The following is a 24,758-nucleotide window of genomic DNA, read 5'->3' on the forward strand; positions in this document are numbered from 1 at the left end:
CTTGCTCTAAGAATGCCTTCTGCATGAGGTACACCACATGTTGGGCCCATGGATCTTGAAAGGTGCCTTGTGAGGATATTGACCATTGTAGCAATGGAGATATGTCTCCAAGTTTTGCATCTGTTGTTATGGCAGGGGCTGGTGCTGCTTTGTTTTGGTGGATCCTGGTGGGGAGCTTCTGATGATGAGCTTGGTGATGTTGAGGGGTTGTTTTGAAGGCCAAAAGAAGGAGTTTGGGAAAGATTTCTTTCAGGATGTGGCCCCCGGTGAGTATGCTTTGTATTTTTTTAAATTATACTTACATTCATAAATCTGCTAGACAACAAAAAACATGTCATTAATAAAGACACTGGATTTGTGACTCATTATAACCATCTGTAACCCTCTAACCCCACTTTGTCCGATTATTGTAGAAGTGTTAACTGCCTACTTCACCTTTAGTGATTTTTGAAACATGCCTAAATGCCTTATCTATTCCACCTTGTAGTTAGCTGTGATTCTCTGAGTACCTTTCTCTGACCTGAAGAAAAGCTCCATGTAAGCACAAAAGCTTGTCTCTTTCACCAGCAGAAGTTGGTCCACTAAAAAATATCACCTCGCCCAACTTGCGTTTTTAATATCCTGGGACAAACATGGCTACAACAACACTGCAAACAAGGTATACCTCATGTTGACCATCTGAACTGTGGAGAAATTCATCACTACTTAACCCCCTAAAATCACCGCCCATCTTGCAGTGCAGCTCATTTCACTCACATTACCCCAGGAAGATCCAGGGTCCATCCAGACTATATCTTATGAGTCAACCTATACCTGGCCCCGTAGTCCATACTTCTAAACTGGCCCTTTCTCACACTTGGGGTCTTACTATAGGTAATAGAACAGCTCTAATAATTAAGGACGCCCATATGAGTCGTGGTTTGCTACACTGCATCGCATGATGAGCTCCCTTTCTACATATTTGATTGCAACTTAAAATAAATGCCTACCACATAGTTTGTGATTGCTTATAGAAGTCATAGTCTTACTTAGAGCTTTTCTCAGGGCCTCCTTGACCTCTTTGTTTCTCAAGCTGTAGATGAGGGGGTTGGCCAATGGAGTCAGGACGGTGTAGAAGACAGAGAACACTTTGTTCAGGTCTCGCAGGGCAGCGGTGTCTGGGAGCATGTACAGAATGATTAGGGTCCCATAGAAAATTGTGACCATGATGAGGTGAGAGGAGCAGGTGGAAAAAGCCTTTTGCCTCCCCGTGGTGGAAGGGATTCTCAGGATGGTGCTGATGATACACACGTAAGATGTCAGCGTTAAGAGAAATGGAAGAAGAATCATTATGAAGGAGAGAAGGAAGATCACAAGAACCATCTTGCTGGTGTCACTGCAGGACAATTTGAGCAATGCGATGTAATCACAAAAGAAATGGTCAATTTCATTGGGCCCACAGAAAATCATTTGTGACATCCAACATGCTGTGTTGGTACTGACTGTCAAGCCACTTAGCCAAGACCCAGCTGCTAGCTGGAGGGAAAACCGATCGTTCATAAGGGCTGAATAATGCAGAGGTTGCATATGGCTAAATACCGATCATATGACATCACTGCTAGGAGACAACATTCTGTAGCTACCAGACAAGCAAAGCAATGCAATTGTACAATACAGCCCCCAACAGAAATGGTTCTGTCTCCAGTCAGGAGACTGGCCAGCAACCTGGGCAGGATGGTGGAGCTGTAGCAGGTCTCCAAGCAGGACAAGTTCCCCAGGAAGAAGTACATGGGGGTGTGAAGGTGCTGATCAGCCACAACTAGCACAACAATGAGGATGTTCCCAGCCATGGTCACAATGTAGATCACTAGGAACAGCAGGAAGAGAAGAATCTGTAGTTCGAGGAGATTCCCAAATCCCAGGAGGATGAATTCTGTGACGCCTGTTTGATTTCCCCATTCGGTATCTTCCATGGGTTGTATCTACAGAAAATAACTCCCAATAATAAATAAGTGAATTCTGTCATTGTTTGATTTCCCTTACTCTGTTTCCCATGACCAGTCCCTAAAGATAGTTAAACAAAACCTTTGCAATGTTATTAGATGAAATTAGACATTTAATACAGAGTCAATAATTTAAGCCTATAAAGATTATAATTTAAACTCCGATTTTCCCGGTGATTACTAATGTTATTTTTGACCTCATACTCCAGACAGTGAACATGCATATCTTCATATCTCTGATGCTTGAGGCATCTGATGTCAGCTTAAAAGTAACTTGACACTAGCCACAAACCTTGTTAATACAACCAATGCAATCTCCATTTCTTCCAACTTGAACTCTGGTCTCTTTTGTGGGCTAGAACCCACTTCATCAGATCTGAAGAATGCCTGAGAGCTTAGGCCTAAATACATTTGTTAGTCTCTAAGTTGCCACAAGGACTCCTCTTTTTTTTTTTTGATGATGCAGACTAACATGGCTACCACTAAAACCTTTTCTATATCAGTAGAATTTCAATAACTTTCAAGAGCTACACAGATTTAAACCAGATGGGGATCTGACCCATTGACTGCAGTGGCATTGAATGTCTGGCCCAGTGCATTCAAAAAATGAGACAGTCAAGATTTAAACCATTCTTTACAGCGGAAGATACCTCTCTCACATCTACTTAGTCTTCTTCTATAAGATTTCCTGACTTTCCAATTCCTCATTCAGCCTACAAGTAAAATTTATATAATAGTATAGTTGTGAAGCTAAAAAAAGTATAAAAATGTCTCTGTTATTCTTCCTAAAGGTCAAGCTACTTATGTTTGAATCCCACCCTTCTAGTTGAATACTTCTGAATATCTAAACAATTTTCTAAGAGCACTCACCTAGGATATATGGGACCATGAATCTAGAGGCTGGCTTCTTCCTCACAGTGTTCTCAGATGTGTTAATCTGGATGGTATATTCTGCCTTGTGGTTTTTTAAGAATGCGCAAAAGACTTTCTCGATTCAATATTTATCTGGGATAAATTATCCTTTCTGTGAGAGGGTGAGATCTCCCTGGCCATTTCTGCTGCTGGGAATTTTAAACAGGTGGGAAGGGACCATTTATGAGAAACCCATCATAGAGTCTACAAACAACAAGTTTAATGATGTACATCTAACCTCAAAGGAAAACTCTTGACTTCAGTCTCTTCACAGATTTGATGAGATACACACCATTGTCCGGTCTATGCAATTTACCTGTCCCCCATCAACAAAGTTTCTGAGCACCCCACAATATTGAAAGTATTTATCCTCTGAGCTGCTGTGAGAGGTAGCGAAGAGCATTATCCTCAGTTTAAACACAGAGAATTCAGGTAGAAAGAGAAAAAGGGCAGATTTACAAAGGTATTAGGCACCGACAGATGGACATTGGTATCTCAGGGGATTTACAAAAGTGTGTAAGTGAGTTAGGTGCCTAAGTCACATTGACTTCCAATGAGTGTTATGGGACAAATATTTAAAGATATTTGGGCATCTACAGATGCAAATAGGCATCTAGTGGGATTTTCAAAAGGCCGAGGCACTCAATGTGCAGTGAATCTCAAACCCTTTGCTGCCCCTAGAGTATAGCCACCCCTTCCTCATCTGCCACTCACTGCTGTGGGGGAGGGATAGTTTAGCAATTTGAGCATTGGCCTGCTAAACCCTGGGTTGTGAGCTCAATCCTTGAGTGAGCCATTTAGGGAACTGGGGTAAAAATCTGTCTGGGGATTGGTCCTGCTTTGAACAGCGGGTTGGACTAGATGACCTCCTAAGGTCACTTCCAAACCTGATATTCTATGATTCTATGCTGCCCCACCCCAACACACTGCTGGCCCTAGCTGTCACTTGCCTACCTCTCACCCTCTGCTGCCCCAGTGTCCGTTATGCAGTACAGCCACCCTTTCCGCACCCAATCCCTCTTCTACTCCCAGTTCCCATTACACAGTACAGCTGCCTCTTCATCACCCCTCACGGTCTCCAGGAACCAGATGAAATCTGGACACATTTGCCCCTATTTATGATAGTCCTCTAAAGCAGAGAGTGGCAAATTAACAGACATGCACCATTGCTGTATGAGAAGAAAGAAGATTCCTCTCTGTAGCAACAAAAGTGGCAACCGTAAAGTCTTGGACAACTCATCCAGAGAAAGAGATCAATCTGGTGTTGATGAAAGCGTTAGCCATGCGTTTGGGGATGGTGACAGAGAAGTAACAAGGGTCTAAGAAGGATCAGTTAACAAGGAAGAAGTACACTGGGGTGTGAAGATGATGTTCAAGGGCTAGGCCCATGATGATAAGAATATTTCTCATCTCAGCTGACAGGTAAACCGCTAGAATGGCCATGAAATGTAAAATATGCAGCTCTCAATATACAGGGAATCCCAGCAGAATGAACTCGGACATTGAGGTTTGACTAGACATTTCCCGCATTGGATACAGTCTTTGGAGGGATGATGTGGGAAAGAAAGAAGGAAGCAAACTGCTTATACTTATTATGCACCAGAAAAAGAGAAAAGGACATGATACATTGTAATGTCCTAGATAATCACATGGACATAGAATGGAGCAAGGGAAATGACTCTTGTTCAACTGAAAACCTTGACCCTACCTTCACTGCAGTCTCTGTACTGCTCGACCACAAATATATAATTAGAGGGTAACCTGATTGTCATCTTACCCTGTTTTAGCTTTCTAGGAAGCAACTAATGAATCTATTTATTGAAAAACAGATGTACAAAGATTAGAAGAATGTTCACAACATTTCAAAGGTATTATAATTCCATTCATTTCATGAGGAACTCAAAGGCAATATAATTTCATAATGAAAACAAGATGGCTGACACAAAGGGGAGACTTTTACTGAAATAATCCAATTACTTGACTGAAGACTGTGTCCTGAACCTGAAAACCTGATGGAAGGGCTGACATCAGAGACTCCAGCTTACAATTCACCTGTCCGAAAGTTTCAGAGAGGTAGCCGTGTTAGTCTGGTTCTGTAAAAGCAGCAAAGAATCCTGTGGCACCTTATAGACTAACAGACGTTTTGCAGCATGAGCTTTCGTGGGTGAATGCCCACTTCGTCGGATGTCCGAAAGGTAAGTCTACCTTCATCTCTACCTGAAATGAAAGCAAAAAGGGCTAGATTCACAACAGGACTTAGGTGCCTAAATGCCAGAATCAGGTCCCACTGGTATTCAAGAAATCCCCACTCAACTGATGCTGAATCCTGTAGATACGAAACACACTTGGCATTAGCATTTTACAGTTGTCCATAGCCTTCAAAGAGACAGCAAAGGAGTCACTGTCCTTTCACACGGCCTGGCTTGCTGGGATTATCACACCATAGGAAGGGAACTGTGCAAAAACCTGTTCAGGAGAGTGTCTGCCATATAGATATGATGGCTGATGAGTTGAGAACCTAGCATGAGTGCACTGCTCAGGAATGTGTGTGTTTTTGTAATACCAGCCCTGTTTTTGACTGATGATCTGAGCTTACAAGCGGACAGAGCCTAACTTCTGCTAACTTTGCTTCTTTGCTTTATTGCAGCAAAGCAGGACTACTACTTTAGTTCAGGCCTTAGGCCAAACACTGAGCCTCTGATACAAGGCCTTATGTCTCAGGCTCTCTTTCTACTACACTTATTCTTATCTACATACAACATGTATCCTGCTGTCAGGACAGGACATTTCATTTTACATTCAGGTGTCTCATAATCTTGGGCAGTACGTTGTGGTCTATTGCAATCTATTTTTCGGTAACATCACCTATTGGCAGATCTTTTACAGTAATCTTGTGACCTTACTGGCACAGGGCTATTCCTATGCCATCCATTCATATCAACCATTCTTAAGCCTATGGTCCAGTCTGGCTCAGCTAAAATATTACAGGCCTCAGCCTGTGAGCCTTGTGTTCCACCCATGCTTTACTTATATACCTAATACACACTCATCACTCCGAAATACTTTTCAGTTTTTTACTGCTATAATCCTACAATTTAAATCTATTTAACATACATTGACAATAATATATGAAATAACACATGAAATGAGCATAACACCAAATAACATAATGATAAAATGAACTACAGTCTGGTGACACTCAAGGGGAGATGTTAGAGGGCTTATTTCTTTACCCATTTACTTCCCTGGTTTTTCTTGCATAAACACAGAGCAACAATACCCAAAGTTCAAAGGTGCAAACAATTTAATGTTTATTGGGGTGAACTTTCAGCAAGAATGATTTCAATTTTCTTCCTCAGTGTCTCGCTTCTCAGCTCTGAAGCCACCGAGCCTTGCCTGTGTCCCTGTTCCCACTCACTGTTCCCATTCCCGTCCGTAGCAAAACATGATTCCAATCACCCCATTACTTCCTCATTGACTGCAGACTATATAGTAAAACTTGAGTTCTTAACCAATCATTTTACTGAAATTTAACTAACCAATTCTAACACATTTTAACATAATTATTTAACCAATTATATTCCACCACCTTAATTGGTTTACACTCAAGAAAATTAATTATACAGCAGACAGAAACAATCACAGAAGCAGACAGAGATTATACAGAGAAACAATAGGGAAGTGGGGACTACAGTGATAGAACAACAAAGAAATGAGGATTTTACAGCCCAGCTATTGATAAGGGAGTTCTTGCCAGACAGGATGGTATCAAACAAAGTTTTCTTTAATTTTTTTAGGCTCTTCCCTTTCTCTGGAGGTGATAGATCAGATCACCTTTCTAACAGCCCCAGATTCCCTTATTTCAGTGTGGCTGGTTTGGGATGTGAGGATGTAACCATTTGCTTTCCAGCTTATGGCTGCTCCCAGTGCTTAGCCAAAGGCCTTAGCTTAAGATCAGGGCCTCAGACTGTCACAGTGAGAGAAGGCCCTTACACAGGCAGACAATGATTTTGATTCTTTCTTTTATACCTCTATAACGAGCTAAGTGATCAACATGTACCTAAATTCGTAAAATATAGGCCTTTAAAGACAGGCATGAATATCTATATCCTAACAGTAGATATTACATTTGTGGGATAAAATTCAAAGCCATATGATCAGTTAATTTAACATGCCCTGTTGGCTTCCCCCTCTGCACTCTGCCCCCTAAACCATCATCTCTTTCAGGTTTGTATGTGTGGAATGTGGGACTTTTAAGGGTGTCTGGAGATAAAAAATCCCATTGAACTTCCTTTGAAACAACCCATTCACCTACATTTCAGAAATTCCAGTTACAACCTATATACATATGCCTAGTATATGGACCACTCACCTGAATAAGTAATATTCAAATAACAAGTGACAATCTCATATAACAATCATTTCAAATTTTATTTTACCTTAAAAACATTAACTTGAACTATATGAATTTTAGGAAGGCTGTGAAAGGAAAGCAACAAAAATGATGAAAGGTTTAGAAAACCTGATGTGTCAGGAAAGGTTAAAAAAACACTAGGCATATTTAGTATTGAGAAAAAAGACTGAAGGGGGAATCTGAGAACTGTCCACAAATATGTTAAGGTCTGGTCTGAAAAGGAGAGTAATCAATTGTTCTCCATGTGCACAGAAGGTAGGTCAAAAAGGAACCAGCTTAATCTGCATCAAGGCATTTAGGTTAGATAGAAGAAAAAAATTCTATCTATGATAGTTAAGGTCTGGAACAACCTTCCAACAGAGGTTGTGGAATCCCAGTCACTGGAGATTTTTAACAACAGACTGGTCAACACGTCTCAGGGATGGTCTAGGTTTACTTGTTCCTGCCTCAGTAAAGGTGGTTGGACGAGATGACCTCTCAAGGTCCCTTCCAACCCTATATTTCCATGATTCTTGCAAAAGCCACACATTTACACAGAGCTTTTCTCAGGGCCTCCTTGACCTCTTTGTTTCGCAGGCTGTAGATGAGGGGGTTGAGCAGAGGTGTAACGACAGTGTAGAAGACAGAGAATACTTTATTCAGGTTTCTCAATGTATCAGTTTTTGGTAACATATAGGCAATGATTAGTGTCCCATAGTAAATGGAAACAACGATGAGGTGTGAAGAGCAGGTGGAAAATGCCTTTTGCTTCCCAGTGGTGGAAGGGATTCTGAGGATAGTGATGATGATGCAAATGTAGGATGTCAGAGTTAAAATGAACGGAATCACTGAGAATACTGAAGAGCATATGAAAGCAACCACCTTCAGCACATGGAGATCACTGCAGGAGAGTTTTATTACTGGGATGAAATCACAAAAGAAACTGTTTATTTCTGTGGGACCACAAAAAGTTAACTGTGACATCAATATTATTACTATGATCATAGCCAGGAACCCACTCATCCAAGATCCAACTGTTAGCTGGAGGCAGAACCTATCATTCATGAGGGCTGCATAATGCAGTGGTTTGCATATCGCTAAATACCGATCATATGACATCATGGATAAGAGGAAACATTCTGTACCCACCAAAGCACCAAAGAAATAAAATTGTATAATGCAGCTGCTAACAGGAATGGTTCTGTCCCCAGACAGGAGACTGGCCAGCATTTTAGGCAGGACAGTGGAGCTGTAGCAGGTCTCTAAACAAGACAAGTTCCCAAGGAAAAAGTACATGGGGGTATGAAGGTGCTGATCAGCCACAACTAGTGCTGCGATGAGGATGTTCCCAGCCATGGTCACAATGTAGATCACTAGAAACACCAGGAAGAGAAGGCTCTGCAGTTCAGGGAGATTCTCGAATCCCAGAAGGATGAGTTCCGTCACTGATTGATTTCCTCTGTCTCTGTTTTCCATGAACAGTCCCTACAGAAAATTAAACAAAACCTCTACAATTGTACTTGATGAAATTATAAAATTAATACATAGTCAATCATTATAATTTTTAAAGATAATGTAAACTCCCTTTTTCCTGCTGATTACTGGTGGTATGTTTCAGCTGATTCTTGAGACAATGGACATGCATGTTTTTGGTATTGCTGATGCTTGCGGCATCTGATGGTAGCTTAAAAGTGACTTGATGTTTCATTAGCCACAAACCTGGTTGATACAACTGGGGCAATCTCCATTTCTTCCAACTCTAATCCTGATCTCATTGGTATCATGCAGACACCATGTTTTCCCAACTATTCCCGTACACTTGTTTGGAAAGAATCCAAATCCCTTCTGAGATACTGAAAACTGACAGACAACTTTCTTTCTTAAGCAACCTGGGCCTGAGTTTCAAAGTTATTTAGAACCAGACTAACACGGCTACCCCTCTGAAAGTTATTTAGGTAGCTGCCTAGGACTGGAGTCACACCAAGATTCAGCTGCCTAACTACCACTTTACGCACCTAAATCCCAGAATCAGGCCCCACTAGAATTCACAAAATCGCCATTCAGAAGCTCCCCAAACCCAAAGATGCCTAACCTTGTTCAGCGCCTAAATTTTGGTTGTAAAAGTCGCCCAGGTGCCTACATTTCTGCCCCACACCAGACCAGACGATCCCAGTGGTTTTCTAGGCACCTAAAATTTGGGCACACTGAGATTATCAACAAGCCTTTGTGATTCTAGCCCTTTAGTGGAGCTTTCAAAGCTAGATGAGCTTTCTTGTTCCCAGCCTACTAGGGACCTTTTGAAAATTGTACTATGCACATGCATGCATCTTAAGGAGCCCATAAACTCCTTTGAAAATCTGGCCCCATATCTTCAAACTGTTTTATATCAGCAGAGCTGCCATAACTTTCCAGAGCTACACTGGTTTACACCAGGTGGGAATCTGACCCCTGGGCTGCACTTACATTGGATATCTGGCCCAGTGAATTGAAAAATGAGACAGTCAAGATTTAAGTCATTCTATATAGTGGAAGATACCTCCCTCACTTCTACTTGGGCCTGGTCTACACTAGGGGGGGTGGGTTCGAACTAAGGTACGTAAGTTCAGCTACGCGAATAGCGTAGCTGAACTTGAACTATCTTAGTTTGAACTACTCACCCGTCCTGACGGCGCGGGATCGAAGTCCGCGGCTCCCCCGTCGACTCCGCCACCGCCGTTCGCGGTGGTGGAGTTCCGGAGACGATGGGAGCGCGTTCGGAGTTCGATATATCACGTCTAGATGAGACACGATATATCGAACTCCGAGAAGTCGACCGCTACCCGCCGACCCGGGCGGGTAGTATGGACGTACCATTAGTCTACTTTTATAAGATTTCCTGACCTTCCAATTCCTCATTCAGCCTACAAGTAAAAATATGTAATAGTATACCTGTGAAGCTAACAAAAGTATAAAAACATATCTATCATCCTTCTTAAATGTCAAGATTCTGATGTTTGAATCTCATACTTCTAGTTGAATACTTCTGAATCTGGAAACAGTTTCATTATAACTGAAGCTCAAAATCTGGCATCAAGATGATATACACTTCAGCTGAGAAAAATGCTTTCTTACTGCCTTATTTTTCATTGAGTGTGAGATTCTTCTGTGAGAGTCCTATGGACCAAGGAGATAAATCCCACTTGCTCACTTAGTCTGGGATTTTCAAAGAAGCATATGGGATTTAGGCAGAAAGGGTAAATTTTTCAAGAGTCTAATGGCCTGATTTTGAAAGCTATTTAGACATCTAGTGGGATTTTCAAAAGCACGTATGTGCCTTAATGTGACTTGTTTCATAGTACTCCCAACTCAGAAAGACACAAAGGTCAGTTCTCCCATTAAATCCTCTAGCCCACAGACATTCCAAATCTTCTGAAATAACTTGTCCAAAACCCTGTGTAAATTCCTGGTTGCCAGCTTGCTCTGAATATCATCACAGATTCTAACAGGTGTATTAAATGTAACAATGAATTGGGAAACTAAAAAGTTTTGTTGAACTTTTTGTGGTTTTTGGGGAGAGGGATAGCCCAGTGGTTTGACCATTGGCCTGCTAAACCCAGGGTTGGGAATTCAATCCTTGAAGGGGCCACTTAGGGGTCTCAGACAAAAATCAGTACTTGGTCCTGCTAGTGAAGGCAGGGGTCTGGACTCAATGACCTTTCCAGGTCCCTTCCACTTCTAGGAGATAGGTATATCTCCTATTATTGTTCTGTTCTGTGATGAAAAATGGCTTCCTGACTAAATGGAGAATGTTGATTATCATTGAAATTGTTAAAATTTCCTTTGAAAAATTAAAACAAACACCAATTTTTGCCAGCTTTCTAAAAATGTAAAATTATGTTTTGGGTTTATTGAGAACCACAAATATTTCTTTACTGGGTATTCATTATGTTTTGAAAAAAATACAAGAAATATTCAGGGAAAGGTGTAAAAAACAATATTCACTTCCTTTGACGTTTCTGGTAGAAATTAAAATATTATTGACATGATCTAATGTTCAATATGTGAACTTCTTGCAAAAAGAGATGACCCCAAATCACAAAAAGAAACTATCTCAGGATTAAAATGTAAGAAACAGGACTTTTTCAGTGTCTATAACAAACCAATCTCAAGTCAAAACTTCTAGATCTTCCCGTGTATACTGGACTCCATCCCAGTAATGGATGTCAAAACCTCTTCATCTTGAATATTAGTTTTCCAGGCTCGCATCTTCCAAACATTTAAATTAAATTAACAAGAAGGCAGTGAGAGGAAATTCAATATTAACTCATGCTCCCTCAACTCTTTGTACATTTAGAGTGAGCTACATTCATCTATCACTACATAGATCCAATATTCCCAGGTCAGCAAAGGATCTAAGTGAGAAACAGACAGAGTATATGAGAAGAAAGAGAGAGAGAGAGAGAGAGAGAGAGAGAGTCTGTAATATACCTCAATAAACATAGCTGATAACCTTCTATGAGGGAAAATCCTGAAGTGGGGAGAAAATGAAGATGGAATGGTCTGTGTTTCATCTTCTCTGATGCTTCAAACCAGAAAACCACAAAGGGACTTAGACACCTAGTAAATCACTGGGATTCACAAAACCGGAATTTAGCATCCAGGCATCCTATAGAATGAATGGTGGGAGAGACAGGCACCTCAAAATGAGATTCACAAAAGCCAGCTCACTCAGCGGGGAGCCACTTAAGATGTCAAGGAGAGGTGTAGTCTGTCCCAAACACTCTTAGGGAGTTTTATGCCTGAGTTTGTGATGGAGGGAAACACCAATCTGGGCTTTGCATTCTCAGCTGTGATCCCTCTGTAGGGTCAGGGGTTTCTTCTGACCAGAAGTAGCTCCCTCATAAGTTTTATCCTAGCAGTGAGAGCACTCACCTAGGATATACGGCACCATGGATCTAGAGGCTGGCTTGTTCTCCTGGTATTCTCAGATCTGCTGATTTGGATGGTATATTCTGCCTTGTGGTTTTTTTAAGAAAGCGCAAAAGACTTTCTCGATTCAATATTTATCTGGGATAAATTATCCTTTTTGTGAGAGGGTGAGATCTCCCTGGGCATTTCTGCTGCTGGGAATTTTAAACAGGTGGGAAGGGACCATTTATGAGAAACCCATCAAAGAGTCTACAAACAACAAGTTTAACGATGGAGAACATCTAACCTCAAAGGAAAATCATGCAGACCGTAAAACTCTTGACTTCATTCTCTTCACAAATTTGATAAGATACACACCATTCTCCTGTCTATGTCACCATTACCTGTCCTCTATCAACAAAATCTCCGAGCTGCTGTGAGAGGTAGAGAAGAGTATTATCCTCAATTTAAACACAGAGAATTCAGGTAGAAAGAGATGGACATTGGTATCTCGGGGGATTTACAAAAAGTGTGTAAGTGAGTTAGGTGCCTAAGTCACACTGACTTTCAATGAGTGCTATGGGACAAATGTTTAAAGACATTTGGGCATCTACAGATTCAAACAGGCATTTAGTGAGGTTTTCAAAAGGCCTCGGCACTTAATGTGCAGTGAATACCAAACCCTCTGCTGCCCCTACAGTATAACCACCCTTCCCCACCTGGCACCCTCTGCTGCCCCTAGTGCCCATTATACAGTACAGCTGCCCTTTCCTCTCCCCTCACTGTCTCCAAGACCCAGCGGACATCTAAGCATATTTGCCCCTGTTCATGATAGCCCTCTAAGGCAGAGTGCTGGATATGGCAACATAGCAGACATATGCCATTGCTGTACGAGAAGAAAAGAAGATTCCTCTCTATTGCAGCAAAAGTGGCAACTATATAGTTTTGTTCAGCACATCCAGAGAAATAGATCAATCTGGTGTTGATGAAATCATTAGCCATGGGTTTGGGGATGGTAACAGAGGAGTAACAAGGGTCTAAGAAGGATCAGTTAACCTGGAAGAAATACACTGGAGTGTAAAGATGGTGTTCAAGTGCTAGGCCCATGATGGTAAGAATATTTCTCACCTCAGCTGACAGGTAAACCACTAGAAAGGCCATGAAATGTAAAATCTGCAGCTCTCAATATACAGGGAATCCCAGCAGAATGAACTAGGTCACTGTGGTTTGACTAGACATTTCTCGTATTGGATACAGTCTGTGGAGGGATGATATTGGAAAGAAAGAAGAAGGAAACAAACTGCTTATACTTATTATGTACCAGAGAAAAAGCAAAGGACATGATACATTCTAGGTATAATGTCCTAGATAATCACATGGACATAGAATGGAGCAAGGGAAATGACTATTGTTCAACTGAAAACCCTGACCCAACCTTCACTACAGTCTCTGTACTGCTCCACCACATATATATATAATTAAGGGGTAACCTGTTTGTCATCTCTACTCTGTTTTAGCTTTCTAGAAAGCAACTAGTGAATCCATTTATTGAAAAGCAGATGTATAAAGATTAGAATAGTCCCAAAATTTTAAAGGTGTTATATTTCCTTTCATTTCATGTGGAACTCAAAGGTGATACAATTTCACAATGAAAACAAGATGACTGACACAGAAGGGAGACCTTTACTGAAATAATTCAATTATTTGACTGAAGGCCATCTCCTGGGCCTGAAATCCTGATGGAAGGGCTGACATCAGAGACTCAAGGTTGCAATTTGCCTCTCTGCAAGGTAAGAGTACCTTTGTCTCTACCTGAAATGAAAGCAAGAAGGGCTAGATTCACAAAGGGACTTAAGTGCTTAAATGCCAGACGCAGGTTCCCACTAGCATTCAAGAAATTCCTGCTCAGCTACTGCTGAATCCTATAGACACCAAACTCACTTGGCACTAGCATTTTACAGTTGTCCATATTGTTAGGGGGCTTATTCCTTCACCCTCTCAGTTTCCTGGTCCTTCTTGCATAAACAGAGAGTAACAATACCCAAAGTCCGAAAGTGCAAACAATTTGATGTTTATTGGGGTGAACTTCCAGCAAGCATGATTCCAGTTTCCTTCCTTAGTGTCCCCCTTCCCAGATCTGACACCACAGAGGTTTGCATGTGTCCCTCTTCCTGTTACCATCCCCTGTTCCCATTCCCCCCCTTAGCAAAACATATTCCCAATTCCCCCACCCCCAGTCCCTGTTCCCATTCCCTCTTTACTTCCTAATTGACTGCAGACTATATAGTAAAATTTAAGTTCTGCTTGGCTATAAGTTAACCAATCATTTTACTGAAAATTAACTAACCAATCCTAATATACTGTAACATGGTTATTTAACCAATTATATCCCATCACCTTAATTGGTTTACACCCGACAAAATTAATTATACAGCAGACCAAAACAATTACAAAACCAAACAAAAATTATACAGACAAACAATAGAAAAGAGAAGACTACAGAAATAAAACAATAAAAAAATAAGAATTTCACATCCAAGCTATTAATAAGTGAGTTCTTGCCAAACATCTTCTAGGCTCTTCCCTTTCTCTGGGATATCAGGACAAAATTGTATTCCTAACAGCCCAATCGCCCCTTATTTCAATATAACTAGTTTGAAATGTAAAAATGTAACCATACACTTCCTAGTTTATGGCTGGCCTCTGCTGCTTAGCTGAAGGCCTTAGCCTAAGAACCAGGCTTCAGACTGTCACAGTAAAAAAAGGCCCTTATACCAGCAGACAGTAATTTTAATTCTTTCTTTTATACTTCTATGACTAGCTAAATAATTAGAAAACACCTAAATTCTTAAAGTATAGGCCTTTGCAGACAGGCCTGACTATCTATATCCTAACACATAGCCTTCAAAGACACAGCAAAGGAGACATTGGCCTTTCACATGGCCTGACTTTCTGTGGTTGTCATACCATAGGCAGGGAACTGTGCAAAAACCCGTTCAGGAGGGAGAAAGACACAGGTCTCTGCCAAAGAGAGATGATGGCTGATGAGTTGAGAACCTAGCATGGCTGCCCTTGGTGGACCACAGAGGGGGAACACAGGTGTCCTGAACCAGGAGAGGTGCGTTATTCACAGAGAAGCCAATGATTTAGATGGAAACTGAATCACCTGCTTGGAGATTGTGTTTCTAGGTTGGACCTTCAGTCCCCCAAAGAAGCCAATTAGCTCGGATGGATTGGCTGAGGTGTGTGTGCTGTGGTTCCTTGTCCAGGACCTTGAGAAATGTCAACCACTCTTTTCTCAGGGGTCAGAAAGGGAACAGCTGCTGCAGGCCACTCACTTACTTAAAGAAGTTCCCTAAAGATGAAAGGATCTACCTCATTCCCTGTGCCCTGAGCCAGCTACTTCCCATGTACACTAGCTCTCTGTAATAGTCCCATGTGACTGTGGTGTGAAATGAGATCTCATTTGCTGCCCATTGCCCAGTGTGGGACTGATAACAGGACATTTTGTTTATTCTTGGGATACCATGGGACACTGTCTATTCACAGTCCTTGCTTCTGCTTCTGCATAGCGTACAAGGAACATCCCTTCAGCTCAGGAAAGCAGGTATCAATAGCTCCAAAAAGAAACAGACCATGTGGAAATTCCCTGAGGAGCCACCTATGAGGATATGATGCTCTGATTATCCCTAGTGAGTACGGGAGTAGATTTGGGAGGAAATAACTCAACTGAAAGGCCTGGACTCATCCATGTTGTGAGTTTGTTTATTTCTGTGGAGTTACAGAAGGGGTGCGTTTGACTCCCTTGCCCTATGGAGAAAAATGTGATTGACTCTGCCATGTCCTGGCCTTGAACTCCATGAAATTGTAATTAATTTAATCTAAATGAAAGCTTCTCTACAAGCCAATCTTGATGGTCTCACATCTTCAGTTATAGGGCAAGACGTGAACCAAACTCACATCCTCTTAGGAAGCCAAGAAGTTCCTGGTATCCAGCCTAGCCTCAGTTTCTCTCCATAACTCTGTCTCCCTCTTGCAGGGAAATCCAGGTGTTTTGAAAGCCCTCACCCTGCTTGTGTATGTCTGGACACAGCTACCGTATTGCTCAATGATGTTTTTGATAGAGGGCCCAGGTGTAAAATCTTCTGTCTGCTCCAACTGGCTTTTCCCACTTGACTGAAGCATCCAGATAGGCCACCTATGATTATACCTTCAACATGCATAAAACTCATGCCATGTCTAAGACTGCAGTCCTACTCACATCCTCAAAAGTATTGTAGGGTCTGATGTGTCTTATCTTGAGGAGGTTCCAGTATGTTCTTATTACCTGGGGGGGATGTCTGTACCATACTTGGTATTGCGGTGTTCCGGTACCACCCTTCTGGAATGCATTTGCTGGATTGTCCTGTGCCTAGCACTTCTCAGAAATGTGTGTGTTTTTTGCAATACCAGCCCCGTTCTTGTCAGGTTCTGTGAGCTTGCAAGGAGGCAGAGCCTGACTACTGCTAGCTTTGCCTTTGCTTTATATCAGCAAAGCAGAACTACTAGTTTAATTCAGGCCTTAGGCCTCACACTGAGCCTCTGATACAAGGCCTTATGTCTCGGGGTCTCCTTCTACCACTCTTATTATCATCTACATACAAGATGTATCCTGCTGTCAGGACAGGACATTTCATTTTACAATCAAGTGTCTCATAATCTTGGGCAGTACGTTGTGGTCTATCGCAATCTGTTTTTCCGTAACATCACCTATTGGCAGATCTTTTACAGTAATCTTGTGTCCTTACTGGCATAGGGCTATTCCTATGTCATCCACCCATATCAAGCATTGTTAAGCCTATTACCTATTCTGGCTCAGCTAAAATCTTCTAGCCATGCTTTACTTATATACCTAATACACATTCATCACTCCAAAATACTTTGCAATAGTATACTGCTGTAATCCTACAGTTTAAATCTAGTTAACATACATTGACTATATATGAAATAGCATATGAATTAACTATAATACCAAATAACACAATGATAAAATGAACTACGACCTATATTTGAATGAGAATAGGACTCGACACTAAGGACCAGAATTATAAAGATATTTAGGGGCTTAGCCAGGGGTGAGCTGGAGCCGGTTCGCACCAGTTCGCACGAACCGGTTGTTAAATTTAGAAGCGGTTTTAGAACCGCTTGTTAACTGGCTTCCCTGCGAGGGAAGCTTTGACGGGCTCTGGCTGGAAGGGTGTAATTCCTCCTCCCAGACGCCGGGGAGGCGCTGCGCTGCAGGAGCCATGTGAGCTGCCTCCTGGCACGGTTGCTGCTGCTGCTGCTCCTCGGACCTCTGGCGCTGGGGCTCCTGCTGCTGCCTGGTGAGTCCCCGGCTGCGTCCGGCTGCTCCCAGCCCCCCCCCCATGTGAGTGTCTGCGCCCCTCCCCCGCCCAAAGCCCCTGCCCCAGCTCCTGCCCCCACCGCCCACAGTCACCCCCTGCCGCAGCCAGCCCCTGCCACAGCCCCTGCTACAGCCACTCTCTGCCCACAGCCCCTGCCACAGCTCCTGCCCCCCGCCCCTGCTGCCCACAGTCACCCCCTGGCACAGCCAGCCACAGCCAGCCCCTGCCGCAGCCAGCCCCAGCCGCAGCCCCTGCCCCCTGGCACAACCAGCCCCAGCCAGCCCCAGCAAAAGCCCCTGCTCCCTGGCACAGCTGCCCGCAGCCACCCCCTGCCGCAGCCCCTGCCGCAGCCAGCCCCAGCCGCAGCCCCTGCCACCTGGCACAGCCAGCCGCAGCCAGCCCCTGCCGCAGCCAGCCCCAGCCGCAGCCCCTGCCCCCTGGCACAACCAGCTCCAGCCAGCCCCTGCCGCAGCCACCCCCTGCCCCAGCCCCAGCCGCAGCCCCTGCCACCTGGCACAGCCAGCCGCAGCCACCCCCGCCACAGCCCCTGCCACAGCCACTCTCTGCTCACAGCCCCTGCCACAGCTCCTGCCCCCTGCCCCTGCCACCCACAGTCACCCCCTGGCACAGCCAGCCACAGCCACCCCCTGCCACAGCCACTCTCTGCCCACAGCCACCCTCTGCTCGCAGCTGCCCCCTGCTAGCCCCTGTCTGCATCACCTACCCACAGCCAGCCCCTGTTGCAGCCAGCCCGTGTCACACGCCCTGCCTCCAGCTAGCCCAGCCCCACGCCCCTGTCTGCAGCCAGCCCCATGTCCACTGGTGCCCTGCAGTTCTCAGGGCACTAACCCTGCACACCTGCTTCAATGAGGGGGGGCAGGGAGCAGCTGGGACCCACACATGTGCACATCCTAGGGTGACCAGACAGCAAGTGTGAAAAATCGGGACAGAGGGTGAGGGTAATAGGAGCCTATATAAGAAAAAGACCCAAAAATTGAGACTGTCCCTGTAAAATAGGGACATCTGGTCACCCTAGCAGACCCCAAGGGAGTGGTGGGGACCCACACATGTGAAAAGGAGCTCATTTCTAGTTCAGGCCCATCTTTTAAAAAAAGAACTTTATGTAGGGTTAACATACAGCCGTATTTTCCTGGACATGTCCAGCTTTTCGGTTCTTAAATTGCTGTCTGGGCGGAATTTTTAAAATTTAAAAAATCCTCCCAGGAAAATATGGACGTATGGTAACCCTGTTGGTACAAAAAATACATGCTCTGGCACATCTCTTAAATCAGAACTTTTTATAGAGAACCGGTTTTTAAGATTTTAGCAGCTCATCACTGGGCTTAGCTGGAATTTCACAAGCACCTAGTTGCCTAAAACCTCTTGATTTCAGTGATTGTTAGGCAACTAGGCACTATTGAATATCCCACTGGGCACCTAAATAGCTTTAAAATCTTTCCCTAAGGCTGAAAGTCTCCTTCATAGTCAGATATAAGGCCAAATCCTATTTGCTACATTAACATCAATAGCCTCATAGGGCTCAGTTGGACAGCTCAGGGAAGGAGTCAGTTCTTTGGCCTATAGTATACCGGAGCTCAGACTAGAAGATGATCATAATGACCCCTTCTGGCCTTGGAATCTATGGATGGATGGATAGATCGATATGATTTTTAAGCCAATGTGAATATTTTTGGGAGGAGACATTTTTGAACATTTGGTACTGGCAATGCTGCCTTATTTTCCAACAAGAAAAGATTTAATTTGATTTTTTGGGGGGACCAGTCCTAGTTATCTAATTGTTTTTATTCTTGATTACAAGGCAGATTCCTCCTGTGTCCTTGTTTCTGAGCTCTGCAGGTCTCCAGGGAATAACAGCCCTGGTACATATCAGAGAAATCGCCTGGATAAATCTCCTTAGCAAGGCATCAGTGGCTCACTGTTAGGAAGGTTCGGCTTGGCTACCCACCATATCAAAAGCAGATCTTGTCTTAATATATTTTCATGATACCTGATGGTGACTCCAGAGCACTGGAAGGGTAGGAACTGCTTGCTATCATCAACATTATTCACCAATTCTAAGCAGCTGCATAATGAGTCAGTCTCCCTTTCCCAGCCGCAAATCGTACCAGTAATCAGTAATTCTTTGGTTGCAGACTTAGGGGGGCAAGGAGATATAGGAATGCATGTATTTCATTGTCCTATTTTCATTATACCGTTTTATAGCATCTGAAACAATACCTGGTGTTTTAACTCAGGATTCTGGCAGGTAAGCTTCCTATCATGTAACTGAACATGAATTTATTTCTCCACTGCCATTCATATCTGTCTTTCTATCAATTTTCTTTTTGTGGGATAATTTACCATAATACATGTTGTCCTGTTCTGTCTGATTCAAGAAGATGGTGCTGATTTATGTAAAAGTCAAAGCAGATTAGAGAGAGAGAGAATGATGGAAATGGATGAATTGCTGTTGCTTGATAGGTATATACTTACAAAAATGGGTGGATTGTTATATAGATAGCTGCTTATAGCGTTGGGTAGATGGATGGTATGTGGGATGGATGGATGACAGAATAAACTTTCCTTACAGTTAATTCCCTCCAACCTATAAAAACTCTGTTCCTCCCCACTTCTGTCTTCATTTATCATTATCTTTCTTTTTGATGCCTAGCACTGAGTGTACTGTTCCAGGTGTCCTGTGGAATCAGATAGAATCAGACTCCCACCTGTTTCTTTTGTTTATCTCATCAAAAACATCATCAGCTCTTTTGGACACCCTAAGTATGTCTATACTGGGGAAAAAATGTCCCATGGCAGCAAGCTTCAAAGATTCAGTCAAGTGACTCGAACTCACGGGGCTCAGGCTATGGGGCTGAAAATAGCAGTGTGGACATTCCCATTCAGGCTGGAGCCAGGCTCTGAGAACATTTCACTTCACCGGGTTTTAAATTTGGTCCTCCAGCTCAACCGGGCATGTCTACACTGCTACTTTTAGCCCAGTCGCATGCGCCCAAATCAGTTGGCCTAGGCGCTGAGACTCGTCGCTAATGGGAGGTTTTTTTGCAATGTAGACATACTCCATATACCATTGTAAATACATGTCCATTGACTGTGCCAATATATTGTGGATTGACTTATAAGTAGGCTTGGAAGAATTAGAAATATATCAATAAAAGTCAATAAATATTAATTTCACCATACACACAAAAACCAGCAAAAATATTTCCATTGAGAATAATCAAAATATGCAGCTAGGCAAAGTAAGAAAAATGGTACTTGAAAACTTAGTCAAGCTTCGATTTAAGGCTATTTACTTTGTATATTTTGAGGTGATATTGACAATTTACATTTTAACGGTTACAAACCTTTAATTTTTTTCAATCTCAATGTCATGAAACAAGTATTGTCTGTCCCCCCCATTCTGTGATCCCCTCCCAATAATTTCCTGCAAATGTGAAAATTTAAATAGATAAAACACAAGGGAAAAATGCTTAAAACATAATTTTTTGGAATTTTTAAAATATAAATTGGTAATACTAATGTTTAAAAAATAACATTGATATTGTCTGATGAAGTTATAAAAAATAAAAATTGAATTCTGCCACATCTACAGATAAGGATTCTACTTCCCATAATTGAGGGCATAATTTGAAAACAGCCCGACAAAATCTCCACCGATGTAAGCTGACAAAGTTTCATAGAAGGTAAAAATTTACAGTAGCAGAGAATTTGATTCAATGGGTTTCTCTTGCTGTAAATGAGGCTGAATCATTTTGAAGAGCAATTAGGTTTGGGAAAATGTCAATAAACGCCAGGGCATAGCATAAACATTAAATATGCAAAATGAATCTAAATAAATTGAGAATAATTTGTCACTAATACTTTCGCCTTGTATCTGAATGACCTTAGAAAAGAACTATTCTACGCACTAGTTCTAGAATCCAGAATCTTTTCTGAAGAATAAGCACATATATTGTTCACTTTTCTTCTTTTCTACCCTCACCCTGGTTTTATCTTGCATTTCTCTCCACACAGCAGGAAATGTCCAACCAAAGCACCGTGACCGAGTTCCTTCTCCAGGGATTCTCTGATGTTCGGGAGCTGCAGATTTTGCACTTTGTGGTGTTCCTGGTGATCTACCTGGCAGCGGTAATGGGCAATCTTCTCATCATCACAGCCGTAGCCATTGATCACCATCTTCACAGCCCCATGTACTTCTTCCTGGGCAACTTGTCCTTCCTAGATGTCTGCTACATATCCGTCACCGTTCCCAAGTCCATGGTGAACTCCCTAACCAACACCAGACTGATCTCTTTTTCTGGCTGTGTTGCCCAAGTCTATTTTGGTATCTTCTTTGCCTTTTCAGAGTTGGTCCTTCTCGCAGCGATGGCATACGACCGCTACGTTGCAATCTGCCATCCTTTGCGTTACAGGGTCATCATGACCAGAGGGGCATGTGCACAGATGGCAGCTGGTTCCTGGATCAGCAGCTGTATCTATTCATTGCTCCACACTACTAATACCTTCCTATTACCTTTCTGTGGGTCCAATGTTGTTGATCAGTTCTTCTGTGATATCCCACAGCTCCTGAAAATCTCTTGTGCTGATACAAGTGCTAATGAAATAGTAGATATTCTATGTAGTGCTGTTGTGGGTTTATTTTTCTTAATTTCCATATTGGTGTCCTATATTCACATCCTTTCTGCTGTGCTGAGAATCCCCTCTGCACAGGGCAGGTATAAAGCCTTCTCCACTTGTCTGCCACACCTAGTTGTGTTTTCGTTGTTTATCAGCACTGGCATATATACGTACCTAAGGCCGGGATCAGAATCTTCCCCGTATCAGGGCATGCTGGCTACTATGTTATATTCTGTAGTTACCCCAGTAATAAATCCACTCATTTACAGCCTGAGAAACAAGGAGATAAAAGAAGCTCTGGGCAAAATTTCAAGCCAGATATTTTTCACCAAGAGCATTTTTACTTCTTAATATGTATATAGGTTACTATTCCCTCCCCACTCCAGGTTCTCATATTCATAAATGAATGGGGGGATTCCTTTTAGCTGCAGAGATGCTCATAAATTCACTATTGCAGTGGTTTTCAAACAGTGGGTCGGGATTCTAAAGTGGGTTGTGATCCCAGTTTAATGGGGTCACTAGGTCTGACTTAGACTTGCTGGGACTCAGGGCTGAAGCCCAAGCTGCACCACCCGAGGCTGCAGTAGAAACTGTGGGCAGAGGGGCTCAGGTTATAGGTCCCTGACTGGGGCTGAAGCCCTTGGGCTTTGGCCTCCCTGCCGTGGGTGGAGGGGCTCGGGCAGGCTCAGGCTTCATTCCCCTCTCTGGGGTTGTGTAGTAAATGTTGTCGTAAGGGGGTCGTGGTGCAATGACGTTTTAGAATCTCTGCATTACAAGACAGTGCTAAGATACTATGACGGTGGGTGTATTTTGAAAACTCATGTACTGCAGAACACAATTCTGAGAGTTTTCACTACATGGTCAAATCAGTAATGTGTCTCTAAGCAGTGTTTAAACATGGTGCGTGGGACAGATAAGGCAAGTCCCGGAATATCCCTGGGGAAAAAAAACGGACAGGATTATTTTTTAAAAACTTTGGAGTCCATTGTAATGAATGCAAAGTTTGTCTTATATTTGTATGTATCCTAGCTAGCAAGGAGATGGGATGTGAGCCCTGGGAAGAGTTATGAATTTCAAAGGACTCTAGTGAACAATGAGCCAGACAAAAATGGACTTTGGGACAAAGAGTGTCAAGTGGTTTGCTGAGGGAATTTCTAGAGCAAGGTGAATACAAATTCCTATCTCTGCTTATGCAAAAACCCAGCCTTTTCAAGCTACACATGCAAATACAAAGTAATGCAGATTGGAAAACAGAATACCAAGTATAATGATCAAGTCAAAATTAGCTGTTGCTACTCAAGATCTCAGAGTCACTGTGAATAGCTCTCAGAAAATAGCCACACAATATGCAGCAGCATAAAAGAATGTTGGGAATATTTACAAAAATGATAGATGAAAAGACAGAAAATATCATCTTGCCTCTATATAAATCCATGGTAGGTCAACATCTTGAATACTGCGTGCAGATGTGGTCACCCCATCTTAAAAAGATATATTGGAATTGGAAAAGGTACAGAAAAGGAAAAGAAAAAAGATTAGGAGTATGGAACAGTTTCCGTAGGAGGAGAGATTAATAAGACTGGGACTTCTCAGCTTGGAAAAGAGATAACTAAGGAGGGATATGATAGAGGTCTATTAAATCATGCCTGGTGTTGAGCAAGAAAATAAGGAAGTGTTATTTACGCCTTCTCATAACAAAGAACTAGGGGGTCACCAAATGAATTAATAGGCAGCAGGTTTTAAACAATAATAAATGAAGTATTTTTTCACACAATGCATAGACAACCTGTGGAACTCCTTGCCAGAGGATACTGTGACGGCCAAGACTATAACAGCATTTGAAAAAGAACTAGAGGATAGGTCCAACAAGGTCTATTAGCCATGATGGGCAAGGATGGTGTCCCTTGCCTCTGTTTGTCAAAAGCTGGGAATGGGTGACGGGATAGATCACTCAATGAGTGCTTGTTTTGTTCATTCCCTCTGAATGTCCTGGTATTGGCCACTGTGGGAGGACAGCATACTGGGCTTGATGGACCATTGGTCTGATCCAGTAGGTCCGTTCTTATGTTCTTATGTATGTATACCCTGAGGAGGGGACCATTGTTTGTTGATCACCTGTTACATGACACTTAGTTTAAAAGCCAAGGCTGACTAAAGAAAAGAACGAACCATTCATGGTGGTTCTGGTGCTGAATCTGAGACAATTATGAACATGTAACCAAAGGGAAAAACCAGCTGTGGGTTTGAAGGACTCATCCCTACCAGAGTCTGAGGTGGAGGTAGGATCAACTTTACTAAGGTTTTTAGCATGTGTGTAAATTCTTTCATTGTTTTTTAAATGTTTTCAATGCAATGCTTTCACCTTAAGAATAAATGTGCTTGCTTAGAAAGACTTAGTGGTAACTTATAACTGTAGGCTATTGTGCTGTTCACAGCCTTAAAACAGAAATCAAAGTCCAGACACTGGCCAGGTTCAGTTTTCTGGGAATGTCACAGTGTAGGCAAGGAGCTGTGCAGCCTGGAAAAACTCCAGTCAGGAGGGAGAGAGAGCATCTGCTCAAG

At 42.6% G+C, this 24,758-nt stretch overlaps 2 protein-coding genes and 1 pseudogene across 2 annotated transcripts; 1 reads left to right on the plus strand and 2 right to left on the minus strand.

Moving 5' to 3' along the window:
- Positions 1-972: 972 nt before the first annotated feature.
- Positions 973-1,952, minus strand: LOC123347419 (annotated as a pseudogene).
- Positions 1,953-7,803: 5,851 nt separating this feature from the next.
- On the minus strand, positions 7,804-8,763 carry LOC123347420 (olfactory receptor 11A1-like). Its single transcript, XM_044984837.1, has one exon. The coding sequence runs from the start codon at positions 8,761-8,763 to the stop codon at positions 7,804-7,806; it is 960 nt and encodes a 319-aa protein (XP_044840772.1).
- An 8,733-nt stretch (positions 8,764-17,496) lies between these two features.
- Positions 17,497-22,547, plus strand: LOC123347421 (olfactory receptor 14A16-like). Its single transcript, XM_044984838.1, has 3 exons — positions 17,497-17,537; positions 19,782-19,824; positions 21,594-22,547. Exon 3 carries the CDS (start codon positions 21,600-21,602, stop codon positions 22,545-22,547), a length of 948 nt encoding a protein of 315 aa, XP_044840773.1. The 5' UTR covers positions 17,497-17,537; positions 19,782-19,824; positions 21,594-21,599.
- The last annotated feature ends 2,211 nt before the right edge of the window (positions 22,548-24,758 follow it).

Source organism: Mauremys mutica, chromosome 13 (genome assembly GCF_020497125.1).
Source record: "Mauremys mutica isolate MM-2020 ecotype Southern chromosome 13, ASM2049712v1, whole genome shotgun sequence".
In the NCBI taxonomy this organism is placed as follows: Eukaryota; Metazoa; Chordata; order Testudines; family Geoemydidae; genus Mauremys; species Mauremys mutica.

What these genes read in the sequence shown, in the direction of transcription:
- LOC123347420 (XM_044984837.1), bottom strand. Translation starts at nt 8,763, where the DNA reads ATGGAAAACAGAGACAGAGGAAATCAATCAGTGACGGAACTCATCCTT.
- LOC123347421 (XM_044984838.1), top strand. Translation starts at nt 21,600, where the DNA reads ATGTCCAACCAAAGCACCGTGACCGAGTTCCTTCTCCAGGGATTCTCT.